The sequence below is a fragment of the Canis lupus genome, chromosome 2 (assembly GCF_011100685.1).
Source record: "Canis lupus familiaris isolate Mischka breed German Shepherd chromosome 2, alternate assembly UU_Cfam_GSD_1.0, whole genome shotgun sequence".
In the NCBI taxonomy this organism is placed as follows: domain Eukaryota; kingdom Metazoa; phylum Chordata; class Mammalia; order Carnivora; family Canidae; genus Canis; species Canis lupus.
In genome coordinates this window covers 48,004,232-48,022,109 of record NC_049223.1, presented here as the reverse complement: position 1 = coordinate 48,022,109, position 17,878 = coordinate 48,004,232, and the positions used below count along the sequence as shown (strand labels likewise).

At 35.6% G+C, this 17,878-nt stretch overlaps 1 protein-coding gene across 3 annotated transcripts in view; it reads right to left on the bottom strand.

Moving 5' to 3' along the window:
* IPO11 (importin 11) overlaps window positions 1-17,878 on the bottom strand; it is a 200,996-nt gene that overhangs the window by 106,600 nt on the left and 76,518 nt on the right. For all 3 annotated transcript variants that reach the window (XR_005355599.1, XM_038530704.1, XM_038530703.1), the window contains exons 17-21: window positions 15,858-15,891; window positions 15,301-15,341; window positions 13,654-13,770; window positions 7,206-7,319; window positions 1,414-1,529 (exon numbers count right to left, since the gene is read on the bottom strand). Coding sequence is in view for 2 of the 3 variants with exons in the window: in XM_038530704.1 (XP_038386632.1) it covers window positions 1,414-1,529; window positions 7,206-7,319; window positions 13,654-13,770; window positions 15,301-15,341; window positions 15,858-15,891 (422 nt within the window). In the remaining variant the exon portion in view is untranslated. The remainder of the gene's footprint in view (window positions 1-1,413; window positions 1,530-7,205; window positions 7,320-13,653; window positions 13,771-15,300; window positions 15,342-15,857; window positions 15,892-17,878) is intronic.

Below are 17,878 nucleotides of genomic sequence, written 5' to 3'. Positions count from 1 at the left end.
CTATTTCTGCAAATGATGTTTTTTTACTGGAGCACACCATCTTACATGCTATGACTGTTCTGGCACTATAACAGCAGAGGTGAATAGTTATAAGAGATCACACAGCCTGGAAAGCCAAAAGTATTTATTGTCTGCTCCTTTATAGAAAAAGTATGCCAACATCTGATCTACAGTAATCCATCCTGTACAAATATATGAATATGAAAGTTTTCCACATGCTAATTTGCAACTGAACCATCCAAAGTCATTAAAGTTCAAACAACATAACCCAGAAAATGAGAAACCCAACCTGAGAATTATCTACCTGTTTTAAAATTGTTCATGTAGGGATCCCTGGGTGGCGCAGCGGTTTGGCGCCTGCCTTTGGCCCAGGGCGCGATCCTGAAGACCCGGGATCGAATCCCACATCGGGCTCCCAGTGCGTGGAGCCTGCTTCTCCCTCTGCCTATGTCTCTGCCTCTCTCTCTCTCTGTGTGTGTGACTATCATAAATAAATAAAAATTAAAAAAAAAAAAAAAAAAAAATTGTTCATGTAGTATTCTGCTACAGATCATTAATTTTTAATTTGCATCAAAGACGATGTCTAAAAATAAAAATAAAAAAGTTCATTCCTAAACATCTAAGAAAATACTAAGACAGGAAGGAAGGGAGGGAGGAAGAGGGGGGAGGAAAGGAAACCAGAAATGTTCATTTTTTCTCTGGTTAATTTCTGTGATTTTCTTTTTTCTTTTAATAGTTTATATATTACAATGTTTAAGCCTTTCCTCTCTTACACTTGGACCTGCAGAAAATTGCTGCTATCTGTAAAATAAGCTTAGTAAAGCAAAAGGATTTTCTATTTTCTAGCGCAGTTCCTTACGTTGTGGTCAGTGAATACAGGTCTGTGGCGTGGAGCTACCTGAGAAACAGAGGTTTTCCTTTTTCCTTTTCAACATAACATATTATTCACTTGGTAAAATAATTAGTCAAGTCAAAACTAAGTAACCTCAGCATTTGGGCTGAGGTATAGTATCTCGGTACATACAAGGGAAAGTAGTAAGAGGCAGAAAAACTCAACACCCGCCACCCAGCAAAATATTCCATTTAACAGGCTGCAAGTTTTAAGTCAACTTTAAGTCTGAAAATTTATTGGGCCCTCCCCATTTTACATTTCAAATTCCCAAATATTAAATGCAGCCAAGTTGTTACCAAAATTTCCGCTTTTAACTTTGACTTCTATGAGCCTACACTGAGTGACAACTGCCAAGAAGAGATGGAGCTATTATGTTACCCAGTTCAGGAAATGTGATTTTATGTTTTTGTTATCAAATGCTGAGTTTGTAAGCCCTGTTACATGACCTCTGCTTTACTGGCATGAAAGTACGGAAGGCTGGGGAAAAAAAAAAATCCAGGGTATCAAATTTTTCCTCTTACCATAATTCTAAACCATCTTCCAGAAGATAAACATGTGGAGGCTGGGAAACATCTGTACTCAGTTGAATAACTGGGAGCAGGAAAGGGTACAGGTTCTTGCTGTCTGCTCCTAATCCCTATGGGAAGTATAAATAAAACTTAACATAAGACACTCTAAAATCCCACCCCCACCAAAAAATAACCTATCATATAAAAAAGTGCTAAAAGGAACTTTTAAAAAATAAATCATCAGATTTTCTGGGATGGTCCTAACTATAGCACTACTAAAACAAGGTTAGTTCATTTACAATTGAACAGCAAGTAGCAAAAAAATACCATTCAATTGCCTAATGGTAATAAAACCATATATACCAAGGCTATAAACATCTGTTCGTTTTAAGAGATTCCATATATAAATATTTTTCCCTCTCTGACTACTTAAGAAGTACTAATACTGCTATATTAAACTCTATAAGTCATCTCTGTATGAACCCAATCAAAATGTTCATCAGTAAAATAACTATCACAGTACATTCATATTCTAGAATACTGAGTAGTCAATGAAAAAGAATTAGGCATGGAGTGAAAACAATCTCGAAAATAATTACTAACTGGATTTAAAGGGTACAAAAGTATGTGAATAACAACTGCACAATACCCAAGAATTTTTTAAAAATATCTACCTACATGCATATGAAGTATATCCATAAAAATGTTTTTTGGGAGCATACAGAAAAAATCAGCACTCTTTAAATATGGGAAGGGGAAAAGGATGCTGGAAGACGGTAAAAGAAGAGATTCTTTCTTTGGTTTTGTAAGCTTTTTCTTTTTTTTTAAATGAACAATTGTGGGCAGCCCAAGTGGCTCAGCGGTTTAGCACTGCCTTCAGCCGAGGGCGTGATCCTGGAGACCCAGGATCGAGTCCCACATGGGGCTCCCTGCATGGAGCCTGCTTCTCCCTCTGCCTGTGTCTCTGCCTCTCTCTCTCTCTGTGTCTCCCATGAATAAATAAAATCTTTTTTAAAAAAATAAATAAATAAATGAACAATTGTTGCTAATATTAATGGCCCAAGAACACAGACAGAGGAAGAAGAGGGGGTTTTACCTAAATTCTTGTTTGCCTAATTACTGTCTTTAGAGGTTGACTCAGGGAAGCACACTAAGCACTCTGAAAGAAAACGAAATGGATAAAAAGTCCATTTCTAATCCTTAATAATCTCTGATAAACACAGAAAGGAAACCAAAAAAAGTATCAAACACCAATTTAGGAAATAATTCAAGTATCAATATAGTTTATGGTAAATTACAGTGCAACAAAATATACACATATTTATCTTCCAATGTCACATATATACTGATTTAATCTTTATCAGGTAGGGGTAGCTATCTCAGTGCAAATACATAAAGTTTATCCTTAAATAAGTTTGGCCCTTCCTGTAAATAAAAATCAGTGGAAAGACTTCATTAAAGATATTTTTTAAAGGAAGAGAATTATTAAAATGTCACAATTAACAAAGTAGTATATTAGATTTTAAAATTTAATTTCAGTCACTATACTTCAATCTTTGATGGAACAACAACAAAAAAAAACAACATTAAGATAAACCAGTCAAGTTCATTTTGATTATCAAATAGATTTAAAACTCCCTAGGAAAATTAGAATTCATCATTTTAGTGCACATCCAACAAGCACAAGATGACAGCTGTACAAAAACAAAAGGAAGCAGCTGCTAAACATTTCAGACTCTCTCGGTCAAAGCCCAAAAACATAGACCTTAGTAGTCTAATGGCCTAAAGAATGTGTCCAATCCCAGATACTCAGCTTTAAATAAATTCGAACATTCTCTTGGCCCACAGTTTTAACTACAAGATATTGTCTGCAACACTATGAAATAATTCACAATAGGACATTGTCTACAATACTATAAAAGCTCAAAAATAAATTCATCACTTACTAAAATTATCAGAAATGCTTCAAGGGGTAGAAATCATACTGTACTATAATTACATAAGACAAAAGGGAAAATGAGGTCAAGGGTACTCTGTACTATCTTTGTAATAGCCTGTGAATTTATACTTATTATTTTTTTAGGTTAAGGGTAAAAAAGAATAATACCCCCTAAATCTTGGCATTTCCCAACATACTGTTTTTGACTATCTTCTCCTAGGCCATGTGCATGCTGAAAATGTCCAAATCAACTATCTCCAACCCCCAATCTCTGAACTCCAGACACAGTGAATAACTACAGGTCATCACTACCCAGAAGCCTGCTTAGACTCTTAGGATGACGACTGAACCAACTCATTGTCTTCCTAAAACTGGTTCCTCCCCCTGCATTTCCAAACTCAAGTGACTTGAACCACCATCTACTTAGTGATAAGTGGTATCTCAACCACATCCTGGGTTTTTCTTCCTACTCAATCAACATCTAAATAATCATTCATTTTCTCTAAGATGTCTTAATATTTCAGGTCTTTTCCCTTCTTTCTATGGCTTTTACTTCAGATCTGTATCATCTCTTCAATGGTTAACAGAAAGTCTGCCAACTACTTTCCTTGACCTTAGTTTTACTCCATCCCAAACAATGCCCCCAAAGGCACCCTGATTACCTTTCCAAAAATAAATAAAAAATAAATAAAAATAAATAAAATAATAAAATAAAATTAAATTAAAATAAAATAAAATAAAATAAAAATAACAATAACACTCCTTGTTCTGAACTTCAGGAGATTTTCTTTTGGTATTCCTGACCAGGTCCCTATACCCAAGCTATGGTCCAGCTATACCAAACAATGGAGTATGTAAACATCTGGAGGAAGATGACAGCTCTAACGTGTGTATTTATGACTGTTCTCTGTCAAAAACTGGTGAAAGAATTACAAAGATAGCATAAGAAAAGATAAAAGCTGAAAAGACAAGTGGTAACTGACTTTAGCAAACTCGGAAAATCAAGTAAAACCAAAGCTTGAAGCCAGCAGTAAAATAACTGCAAGAAGCAACCCGATTTATGTTACAGAAACTCCCAAAGAATCAAAAATTGGTAGCACCATGTACTCGGGGAAGGCGGAAGTTAAAGGTCAGGTATTAAAACTAAGAGGGCCTCTAGTAAGTGTTCATAAAGCAGCTTGATGGCAAGATCTCATGCAAGTCCACAAGCAAACTGCTGGCCCTATAAGATCCTCTGGTAAAGTAAAAGCAAATGCTCTCAAGACAGAGACACTAGGTAGTCAAAGCAGAGATACCATATAAAAACAGAGAACTGAAACAGAGGCGGAAAACTGAAAGATCTTTTATTGAGGAAAGACCTCAAAAACATGGATCATTCCTTACAAAACAACCCAGGTAGATTACATCCTTAAGGAAAAATTTACAGTAAGTTTCCCATTCATTTTCAACCCTCTCAATCAGTTTTAGTGCCTTAAATTTAGATAGACAAAATGCTGATGGTTCTTGAAGTTGGGTGATGGTTACCTAAGGGCTAATTATATTGTTCTTCCCTTTTCTGTATACGCTTCAAATTTTTCATAGGCTAAAAAATAATAATAGTAACAAAAGCAAGGATCAATAGATAATCTTTTTAGTCAGAGACTATTAGTCTGGGTTCCCAGAACTTATGAAATGAAAACAGAAACATGTAAGTACACTAATATCTCCCTGTTAGGATTTAAAAGCCCAAAGATGGCAGTGTTTTCTACGAAATGAAGCTTAACAATACCCATAGTATGATCTTCTCAAATGACTGAAAAACACATTTTTAAGCTAGTCTCAACTTTAACATTGAACTTTGCATGCTTTCTCCAAGAAGGGTAAATGACGACTTGGCTGGAACCCTACCCCCCGATCTAAAGGAAACGGCCCTAAATACTCCAAACATTCCCCTACAAGTTACTCTGGGTTCCTAAGACTTTCCTGACAGGACACTGCCTAAGGAGACCAGAGATGCTGTTTTCCTTTTTCATACCTCCCTCATAAAACTCTCAAACTGAGTCTAAAAACACATTCGGCAGAGATATAATACAAAAGATGTGGGAACACTATAGTTCTGTTACTTATGAAACCAATCTTAGGGTAGTCAGTAACCTTTTCTTAGCCTTTGTATCCTCATCTGTAAAAGGGACATTACCTTCACAGAAGATTATAAGAATTAAATGGTAGATAGTAAGAGATGCTACACGAGACAGTTATTAAAAGAGAAAGTGCTTTAAAAAAAATTTTGTGGGACACCTGGGTGGCTCAGTGGTTGAACGTCTGCATTTGGCTCAGGGCATGGTCCCAGAGTTCCAGGATCAAGTCCCGCACTGGGCTTCCTGCAGGGAGCCTGCTTCTACCTCTACCTATGACTCTGCCTCTCTCTCTGTGTCTCTCATGAATAAATAAAAATCTTTAAAAAAAATTTTTTATATCATTATTCAACTATCTGAAACTGCCTTGAGTAGGAATTTGTAACTGTAAAATTCATCCACAAATATTTACAGAAAGAAAAAAATTTACATTTCAAAAAAAAAGTGTTAGGGTGCCTGAGAAAGGTTTTTTATAAACTAATATTAAAATGTTTTCTCCCTAATTTTTAACTTGTTATTAGAAAATTGCAGAATAATAACTACTAATTTAGAGATATCCCTATAGGAAAATCTATCATATTTTGGAGCAAAGCCAATAAAAATCAGCTAAGCATACCTGGATCCAGACATTCTCAGACTTGGCATTAAGCTCTTCCCTATCTTCTCACTATCAGAATATAATTCACTAGAGCAGTTCAAATGATAACTACACAGTCCTCTTCACTCTGAAATTTTAGATTTGTCTCTACCTGATGCCTAACCCAAATACTTCAAAGTCAAGATGCCTAAAATCATAGTCAATGCTTCCCTCAAAAGTAAGTCTTCTGTTCCCTACCTTTCCAAGTGATGAAAGGGAAATTTTTTTTATTAAATCACACACAAAAAAAGAGTGAAAATGGAGAGTAAATTTATTCAGAAAAGCCCTGAATACCAAGGAAAGTGAATGGAAAGTACAATGGACTACACAAATCATGAGTTTATCAGCATGGGAGACCACTACATCTAATGAAAGAAAACATCTTTAAAAAGTGGAGAGTATTTTCCAGATGTCAAAGAAATGACCAAAGTTAACAAAAAAGAAGCAGTTTTGGGGATCCCTGGGTGTCTCAGCTAGGTTTAGTGTCTGCCTTTGACCCAGGGTGTGATCCTGGAGTCCCGGGATTGAGTCCTGCCATCTGGCTCCCTGTGTGGAGCCTGCTTCTCCCTCTGCCTGTGTCTCTGCCCCTCTATCTCTCTCTCTCTCTCCCTATCTGTCATGAATAAATAAATAAAATCTTTAAAAAAAAAAAAAAGAAGTTTTTAAAATTGTTTAGAACACACACAAAAAAGACATAAAGTGAGAGACCTTTCACTACATTAAAATAAATCACATGAGAACAATAAAAACACTTTAGAAAGAAAAAAGAAAAGGCCAAAAACTCTGGTATCTTAAGTACAGAGAACTGGTGATTGTCAGAGGCAAGGTGAGTAAGAGGATCAGTGAAATATGAAAAAGGGATTACAAGGTACAGACTTCCACTTATAAAATAAATAGGTCCCAGAGATTAGAAGTACAGCATAGGGAATATAGTCAACAATACTGTAGTAATAGTTTTTGGTGACAAATGGTAAACTTATTGTGGTGAGCTCTGAGTAATGTACAGGATTGTCAAATCACTATGTTGTACACCTGGAAACTAACATTGTGTGTTAATCAGACTTCAATTAAAAAATGTATAAGTATTAAATTAAGAAACTGGAAAGTAACTTACCTGAACAAGATGAATAAGTGTTGTCAGGATAGCACATCTCAACATATTGTGCTCTTCACTTTGCTTCCAAAGAAGAGGCAAATATTGTACCAGACATCCTACATATGGTCGAATCTATCACAACAGAAGCAGGGGAAGCAAAAGAATTGTATTAGGAAAGAAGGCAATCTCCTTCAAGGAACACTCACACACCACTATTAAGTCCCAGGCAGGAAATATTGAATATCTACTAGATGAAATGTATTATGCATGTATCTTTTTTATGCATATTATCTTTTTAAAGATAAATCAGATATTACAGAGAGACATAAAGCCCTACAGTAAATATTTTAAAGAATTTTAAATAAATACCAAATTTACTACATGAAATAAAATATAGGAAAGCAACATAATATAGCCAATTATCTAGAACTTAACAGAAAATGCTGCTATATCCTGGTTCTTTTTTTAATAAAAACAGCTTACCTAACAAGAAATTACACTGTTTTAAAAAGTCAGCATTTAATCATACATTCAACAATTATCTGATGGCATCTTCCAGAATCAAGCCCTGAGAACAAGGTACCAGAAAGAATACAAAGATAGACATACAAACCCTTACAATGAGAAAACATAAGTATAATGATAAAGTATAATGATAAATGGACATGAGGTATAGTGCAAACATCGAACAAAATCCTTTTTAAGAGATACAACTGTTGGGCAGCCTGGGTGGCTCAGCGGTTTGGCGCCTGCCTTCGGCCCAGGGTGTGATCCTGGAGACCCGGGATCGAGTCTCACATCGGGCTCCCTGGGTGGAGCCTGCTTCTCCCTCTGCCTGTGTCTCTGCCTCTCTCTCTCTCTCTCTCTCTCTCTCTGTTTCTCTCTCATGAATATATAAAGAAAACCTTAAAAAAAAAAAAAAAAGAGATACAACTGTTGAGATCATATGGATTAGGCTAACCAGTTTTAAAAATACGTGACATAGCTGTGCTATGATGGAGAGTTTCTTAAAAAATAAAACGGATCTACACTGAAGCTAGACAGTGTTCCAACGTCTCAGTTTTTGGTTACTGTATTTGGAATTGCGCTGACAAGAGTAAGTTTCATGATAAACAGAAATACTAGACTTTCATGACTTCAGTAATGTCTATTTCAATCCCATGGATTAAAATTTAAAAACCAGAAAAAGTGAGTTTCCCTTTTTTGCTTATAAAACATCATGGGCAGCCCGGGTGGCTCAGCGGTTTAGTGCCTGCCTTCAGCCCAGGGCGTGATCTTGTAGACCCAGGATCGAGTCCCACGTCGGGCTCCCTGCATGGAGCCTGCTTCTCCCTCTGCCTGTGTCTCTGCCTCTCTCTCTCTCTGTGTGTGACTATTATAAATAAATAAAAATTAAAAAAAAAAAAAAAAAAGATCACTCCAATTGGGATCCCTGGGTGACGCAGCAGTTTAGCGCCTGCCTTTGGCCCAGGGTGCGATCCTGGAGACCCGGGATCGAATCCCACGTCGGGCGCCCGGTGCATGGGGCCTGCTTCTCCCTCTGCCTATGTCTCTGCCTCTCTCTCTCTCTCTCCCTGTGTGACTATCATAAATAAATAAAAATTAAAAAAAAAAAGATCACTCCAATTAGTTTATAAAAGCAGACCAATTCGTATGAAAAAAAAAAAAACCCACAGGTTTCAAAGGACCTAACTCATTCATACTTAACTATAAGTGGTATATAACAGCATATTCTACTAGCATAAAAAATAAACCAATTTTGGTTTTGATATACAAGTAGGAACACTCTCTAAGGAAAGGCACAAAGGGAGCATATGCTATTTATTATAGATAAGGTATGTATGTATTAAAAGCAAAGAACCCAGGTACATTTGAAAGTCATGAAATAGCTACAACCCAAATCTAGATGTACATTGGAATTTATGATGTTCTAAATTAAAATAAATGCTTCAAAAACAGAATTTCTTTTTTTTTTTTAAATATTTTATTTATGTATTCATAGAGACACAGAGAGAGAGAGAGGCAAAGACACAGGCAGAGGGAGAAGCAGGCTCCATGCAGAGAGCCCGACGTGGGACTCGATCCAGGGTCTCCAGGATCACACCCTGGGCTGCAGGCGGCGCTAAACCGCTGCGCCACCGGGGCTGCCCCAAAAACAGAATTTCAATAATCACCCAGTTACTGTTGCAAAAGACATCCCCCAAAAACGGGGGCACAGGCAGCAGATTAGCAGATGACAGAAGAGCCAAACACATTCCCTTAGGCTAAAAGGGAAGAGGTTAAAAAATACATCATTGCAACAACTGAGGAAATCTGATATGGACTTGATATTAGATAACAGTACTACATTAAAAAAACAACAACAACAACAGTACCACGTTAATATTAAGTTCCCTGAATCTAATCATGGTTATGGTTAAGAAGAGGAGAGGTCTAATATTTTGGAGTAAAGTGCCATGATACTCAAAACTAAAATTCAAATGGTTTAACAATAACAATCATTTCTATATGCACACAAATTTTAAAAACAGCAATATAGTATGTTAATAACTGAGAAAACAAGGTGAAAGATACATGGGTGTTGATTTACTGCAACTTTTCTGTACATCTGAGTATTTCACTGAAAAGATATGTAAAAAAAAAATACTGCCCATACACAATCCTGAAAATGATTACAGTGCACAGGTTTTTTCAGTAGGCCAATAGTAATTATTTGCTCAACATCTAAAAAAAAAAAAAAAACACATGGAATTATGAATGTTTTCTAGACATCAGGCTAAGTAATAGCAACCTTATAAAAGAAACTAAACTATCAGAAAGTATACTACACGCACTCATCTTTTGGCCTCTCTATTCAAAAAGAAAAAAGAATGCAGGGTGGATACTATGAGAAGCACAGTCTTAGGAGTTAGTTCATCACAAAGAGGGAGGGAGGCATCTACTTTCCTTTGTAACACGTTACTGTAAATATGAAAATCAAGTAGGTGAAAGCCTAACAAGTGTTTTAACAAGGGCTCCATCCACAGGAGGATTTTAAGAAGTAAATATTCAATGACACCTTATCATTTTGACCTAATTTATTTATTTATTTAAGACTTTATTTAGTCATGAGAGACAGAGAGAGAGACAGAGAGGCAGAAACATAGGCAGAAGAAGAAGCAGGCTCCATGCAAGAAGCCCGACATGGGACTCCAGGATCACGCCCTGGGCCAAAGGCTGGCACTAAACCACTGAGCCACCCAGGGATCCCCTGACCTAATTTAGACAGAATATTTAATATTTCACACAGGCCCTTTAATTTTGTCCTTTGTAAAAAAAAAAAATTTTTTTCCTTTTCTTCAGAAATGCGTAAGTTTAGAGATTGTCTGCCTGAGACCCAAGCCCAATGATTGCTTATTTTTTCTATGTATTTTTGGGATCGCTGCAATGGAATAATTAATTGTAAGTTTTTGACTACTTTTTCAAAAAGCAGAGAAAATATAACCTTTAAATAATTATAATTTACAGTATGAAGATGATGGCTTCTTCGAAACTTAACAATTAAACCCTATGTGTCATCTCACTGATATAAGATGGGTCAACCTATTTACAACCTAATGAACAAAAATCAAATTTAGCATATGAAGCATAGGTGAAAGATATATAAATCATGGGGCTGTTCAAAGGTTAACATAGGAAAGTTCAAGAATCAGACTACTGAAAATATTTTTCATAACCATTTCCTACCTGACTTCTGAAAACACAAACTACTACTGGACAATTACTGATTATTACTGATGTCTCATTATTTACTGATGACAGAGTCACCTAAGTTGCTTAGGCTATTGGTGTTCTGAAAGGTGCATATGGATAATAGCACAAAAGTACTTCTACACTTATTAAGCATGAGGAATTTCAACCTAGGATAAAAAGATTTAGAGATTTAGGAAGATGTAGGTAAGAAAATTCATTTCCATAAAAAGAAATCTTTAATATTCTCATTTGCCAAATGATATCTAAATAAGATTATAAAAAGTGGCCAAACTTTGTTTCTATAATTAATTTTTTTAAAAAGATTCCATTCATATATTCATGAGAAACAGAGAGAGAGACAGGCAGAGGGAGAAGCAGGCTCCATGCAGGCGCCAAATCACTGAGCCACCCAGGGATCCCCCTCTATAATCAATTTTTAAACAAACAACTGATTGCATCTGTATAATGATCTAAAGAATAATGCGCATTTGTAATAACTTCATAGTTAAGAAGTCTTGTGAGTTAGGTGATAATAAAGAATTATCTTTATTATTTTATATACAAGGACACAGTTAAAGACCAATGAAACTAAAGAGCAGAGACAGGCACTTGAAATTAGTTTAAAGGAATTTCAACTATCTCTGTGATCAAAATCTCTCAAAATTCTTTATAAGCCGATATCAAAATGAAATGCTATAAGGTAATAAGAATCCCAAGTGCTAAGAAAATTGTAAGCTAGTATTATTTTTGGACACTTAGACCCATATCTGCTCCAAGTAACTGACAGAGACTCAAAACTGGAGCAGCTGAAAAAGGAAACAGTCGACAAAACCAAAAGACAACCTACAGAATGGGACAAGATTTTTGCAAATATTTTATCAGATAAATGGTTAAATATCCATACTGTACAAAGAACTTACCAAACTCAACACCCAAAGAACAAATAATCCAGTCAAGAAATGGGCAGAAGACATCAATAGATAGTTCTCCAAAGACATATAAATGGCCAAAAGACACATGAAAAAATGCAACAGGGAACTACCAATCAAAACTACATGAAATATCACCTCACACTAGTCAGAATGGCTAAAATAAACAAGGAAACAAAAAGTGTTGGCGAGGATGTGGAGAAAGGGGAACCCTCTTAGCTGCTAGTAGGAATACAAGCTGGTATAGACACTCTGGAAAACAGTATGGAAGTTCCTCAAAAAGTCAAAAATACAGTTACCCTACAACCCAGGGACTGTACTACTAGGTATTTACTCAAAGATACAAATATAGTCTGCACCCCAATATTTATAACAGCAATGTCCACAATACCCAACTATGGAAAAAACCCAGATGTCCATCCACAGATGAATGGATAAAGAAGATGCAGTATATGTATCTATAATGGAATACTACTCAGCCATCAAAAAGAATGAAATCTTGCCATTTACAATGACATGGATTCAACTAGGGGATATGCTAAGTGAAATAAGACAATCAGACAAAAACAATTATCATTTGATTTCACTCATTATGTGGAACTTAAGAAACAAAACAGAGGATCATAGGGGAAGGGAGGAAAAATAAAACAATACAAAATGAGAAAGGGAGACAAACCATAAGAGACTCTTAATCATAGGAAACAAACTGAGGGTCTCAATGGAGGGGAGAGGGTAGGGGGATGGGGTAACTGGGTGATGGGCATTAAGGAGGGCACGGGATGTAATGAGCACTGGGATGTAATGAGCACAGGATGTAAGAGGCAACTGATGAATCAATGAACTCTACCTCTGAAACCAATAATATATGTTAACTGAATTTTAAAAAACTGCTGCTGAGGTTGCATGTTGACTGTAAATACCAGTAATACTACTAAGATGTATGTACTTTAAGAAATTCCTTAAAAATCTCAAACTGAGATAATAAATTCCAACCCTCACCCAAAGGTTTTTGTCAGGATTACGTAAGAAATATATGCAAATTACTTAGCACAGATGTTTTTAACTTGTCATTATTTAGAAATTATAGCAATTCTCATCAGTTGCCAGCTCAAGGTATCAGAATTCACTATATGACCCAGGAATAAACTCCAAATCTGTGTAGATGAACTCAGTTGTCTTTCCCTAATATCTCACAGATTTACTGCACTACTTTTCAAGCAAGGATGAAGTGGTAAACTAGGATATGAGAAATTACTAGGATAATTATAGGATAGTTTCTTGGATTACCAAGTTTTCACACAAATAGGAGAGACAGAGAAGCTGAATAATTTAAATAATAATGTAACTGCTGAAGACCTTACATGTCATTTTTATATTAAACTAAACATGTACATAATGTAGACCAAACTGCAAAACACATTTAATTTTGAAGGTAAAAATAATCACCCTCTGAGAATATTTGCATTTGCTGACACATGTGTGGCTATGTCCTCAAACACCTTGAATTTTAAGAAGTATTATTAAATATAAATTGGATCTACTAAGAGATAAAATTCTGCTTTAATACTTCTACATTACTGATCCTATTTTTTAAAATTAAAATTTTAATTTTCTCAAGTCATTTTTTTAAAACTCAAGTACACATGTCATTATAACTGAAATCGGAACCATATAGTTTATAAGGATTTTAATGCGTGTTTTAACATTTAAACAATGTACATAAAGCAAAAATATACTCTACATATGCATTCTACATATACTCTACGCTTACTTCTCTGACATTTAATGTTTTACAACAAATTTACCTGTATGTTGACTCTTTCAATCACACAAGAAAGCACATGCAAAACATGCATCTTTGTGTCACATTCTGTAACTTGCTGCAGTAGTTGAAAAAGTAGTGTGAACATGGTTTCCAAATACTGCAGGTAAACAGGGAAAAAAAGAGGGTCAGAATAGAAACTAGTATCTTCACAAATAGGAATAAGAAATAAAATTAAGTCATAATGTCAAAGCAACAAATAAAAGATGAGCAAACAAAATCTCAGCATTACTTATGTAATTTCAAATTGTTCAAGTTGTCAATATTTAGAATAGTGATTCTTTTTTATTACTGCTCAATGGATCCATTTTAAAACTTAATTCATCCACAAACTGAATAATGTTTTCAGAAGACTGTATCTAAACTCTGTGTTTACATTTCATACCACTAACTAAACTGCTAACAGTGTCTTTCTTATCTTTGGCCTTCCATACATTCCCGTTGTCAATCACAGAATGTTTTGTTTTGCAAAGTCCCTTGCAAAAGGAGTATCAATAACTATACTCGAATACCAATTCTCTATGTGGCCCTTACCATATGCTGCACAGGGATATCAATTTCTGTACACATGTATTTATTATTCAAAGGATGATGGTTATTAACTATGCCTGGCTATTAACTCCTATATTACAAAATTATAATAGGAATTAACAAATCACAGGATGCTAGATATTTACATAAAACAAACATGTGATCTTTCAGATATTTAGTTCACTTTTAAGATTTCTAAAACATACTTATTTCATCCAAAAATACCTACATAATAAAAACCCTGCTTTACTAATGAAAAACCTCCATATATGACCTACACAAGAAATACAGATAGACATTTTATTATCATATAGCTTCCTTCTTTCCCAGTCTTCTTTTTTTTTTTTTAAAGTGAGAGAGAGGAGAGGCAGATGGAGAGAGAATCATAAGCTGACTCCACGCTCAGGGCAGAGCCCAATACCGGGCTCAATCTCAGCACTCTGAGATCACAATCGGAATGAAAACCAAGAGCTGGAGGCTAAATCAACTGAGCCACCAGGTCCCCCTGCCCAATCTTAAGAATCAATACTACCCACATGCCTGAGATCGAGCTCCACATTGGGCTCCCTGAGTGAGGAGTCAGCTTAAGATTCTCTCTCCTTCTTTTTCTTCCCCTCAACTCCTAAAATAAATAAATCTTAATAAAGAAGAAATACTACCACCATTAAATTAAGTCAAACACCATGTTACTGCTGGGGGTTAGGTGAAGAATAAAAAGATGAGGAAGACTTCCTGTTCTGCTATTCAAGTAACTTATAATCCAATGCTGGATAAAGACATAAAGATGAAAACAAGTAGATGGAGGATAACCTGAGGATTAAAAGTAACAGACACAGATAAAATCAAAGTAGATGCTTTATAATTGTGAAAAAAGAAAAGTGTGTCAACTCCAAGACAGTTAAGATAGCTAAACAAAAATAAGCAGAACAAAAATAAATCAAAATTACTTGAAAAACAATTACTTCTAAAATAATCCAATATACTTTTAAATTTGGCTCTAATCAATAACAGATAAATATAATTTCAGTTATAAAATGACATTTAATATCCAAGGACATAAGCAGAAATTATTATCAATCTTAAAAATAAATATTCTTACCGGTAGAAACTGATCTGTTCTAAATTCAAAATCATCAACAGGTAGAGTAGTTAAGGAATACTGAGAATGTATGAAATATATTGGAACAAAATATATCTAAAACTCAAATATAATAAACCATTCAAAAACTATATTTTAAACTAACAAATTTTATCAAAAAATTATTTAAATGTGTTGCTAAAATTCTTCACAATGAAGTATTACTTTTCAAAGACTTTATTTATTTGAGAGAGAGAAAGAGAGAGCAGGAGCAGGGGGAAAGGGAGAGGGAGACAGACTACCCGTGGAGCAGGGAGCCCAGTCTGAGGCTTGATTCCAGGACCTCAGGACCATGACCTGAGCCAAAGGCAGATGCTTAAACAACTGGGCCACCTAGGTGCCCCTGAAGTTTTTGATTTTGTTTTTGTTTTTTTTTCAAGATTTTATTTTTAAGTAATCTCCACACCCAACATGGGGCTCAAACTCAGAACCCCAAGATCAAGGATTGAATGCTCCACCACATGAGTCAGCCAGGTGCCCCAACTCAAAGAAGTATTTTTAAATTCCTTAAAGGATATTTAACTTCAGGGTTGTAGCTGTTTCAATACGGACCTTAAAAAAAAAAAAAAAAAAAAAAGTATGTTATTAGTTTTTAACAATTCTAGAGCTATTAAATATCATGAATATCAACTGGCAAAAGAATTTAAATCACTCTACTCTTTTCATTAAGATTTAAGTCACAGAGCAAGTTAACATCTAGAAATAAAAGAATATTCCTCTTACTGTGCAACAAGAGTTGAAAAGAAAAAGTAAGGTAGTGTCCATTCCCACCCTTCTCAGTTTCCCATAATTTATTTCAGGCGCCTTTAATCCAGGGGGTGCCTCTAGGAAAAAAATAATTTGCCGTAAGTGTGCTGAGAGTGGGGGACTCAGAGAACAGTACAAGGGGGTTGCTACAGGGCAAGAGAAGGGTGAGACCGCAGAGGACAAACAACAGGCAAATGGGGTAGGGCTGGTGAGACTGGAAGATGTACAGTGAAGAGTGAAGGAAGAGGCGGGGGGAGGAGGAAGAGGAAGAGGAGGAGGAGCAAGGGTGAGGAAGAACATACGTTCCCATCTGCAACCTCTATTACAGGAAATCCTTGAACTATCCCAACAGATTCTGAGATTTTCTAAATCTCAAAGTTCACAAATACACAAAGATTTGTACAAATTCCTGACCTTCCCTGAACTTATTTTCTTCATGTATCAGCAAGTTCCCTCAGCAAATCACATCACGACAGCCTCACCTCCCCAGTACTCTCTGTCAACTGTTACCTGTGATTTGGTCAGCCAATCTGGCACAGGCTACCACACCCAGAGTTCCAGGAAAAGTGACATGAACTCAAGCCATGACTAAATTCTATATTCTACTCTATAAAACAATGTATTTGAAACATTTCTTTCCTAGCTGAGAGCCATAACTTTCTTAGCTGCCACACTTCCTGTACCTGTAACAGCAACTGGCTTTTTCTCTGCAGCCATTTTTCACAAAGAAATGTTTTAATCATTTTACAGGAGCTTCTGAAGTCCCAAGAGGCTGATCAGGCACGTTCACGAAATGTTAAGTACTCTACTGCCAAAATCACAGATCTAAGAGCCTACAGGACAGGTGTTTTCTCACCTGCCTTTTCTTTTTATTCATTGTCTCTAAAGAAAATGTGAACATTTTCAAACTTTTAAATAATGTAACAAATTTGCTGATTGTCTAATACATGCAAAGTACCATGGCAAGTGGTCTACCACAAAATGACCTAATGAAAACAGGGTCTACTCGTATGATTAAAAATATTCAATAAGGAACTACTATCTTCCATGCAATATGCTGGATGCTACAGAAAAGAAGCTTTAAGAGAGATTTAGTTTTTGTCCTCGGAGAACTTATACTCTTGAAGGGTACTGGCCACCCAGGTATTAAATAATTATCAATACAAATGTCAAACTTGAAAATCTTAGGAACAGGATAATCCCCTTGAAGACATGGACTGGCTGGTCATCTTTAAATTGTCATCATTTAGAACAGTGTGAGGCATACAGTTGGCACTATGTAAATAATTAAATTCACAGACAACAGGACATAAAACCCCCCAAAAGAAAAAGGACAAACTGCCAGCATAATAACCTTTAATTCTCTTGATTTTTTTTTTCCACTGAATGACCACATAAGCACCTAACTCATACCCCTGACATCTACACAAATAAGTACAGGAATCAAAAGAATCATTGGAATAAAAACTGGCTCTTTTCCTACCTACCCGAGAAGTCAGGGTAGTATTATAGAAGAGATGGAATGAATTGAGATGACTGGCCTGTACTCTAGTTTAACTCCATAACTAGGAAGCCAAATCAGGAGGGAAAACAAAAAATCCCCCAAAGTTTAAGAAAACAGAGGCACATTTAAAATATAACAAAAATACTCTGTGTCTCTCATGAATAAACAAAATCTTTAAAAACAAAAACAAAATAAAATATGACAAAAATAAGTACAAAATTAGCCATTCCTGAACTATAAAAGAAACAGGAAGTCCTTACCACAGAGAGACAGTATGAATTTCACAGT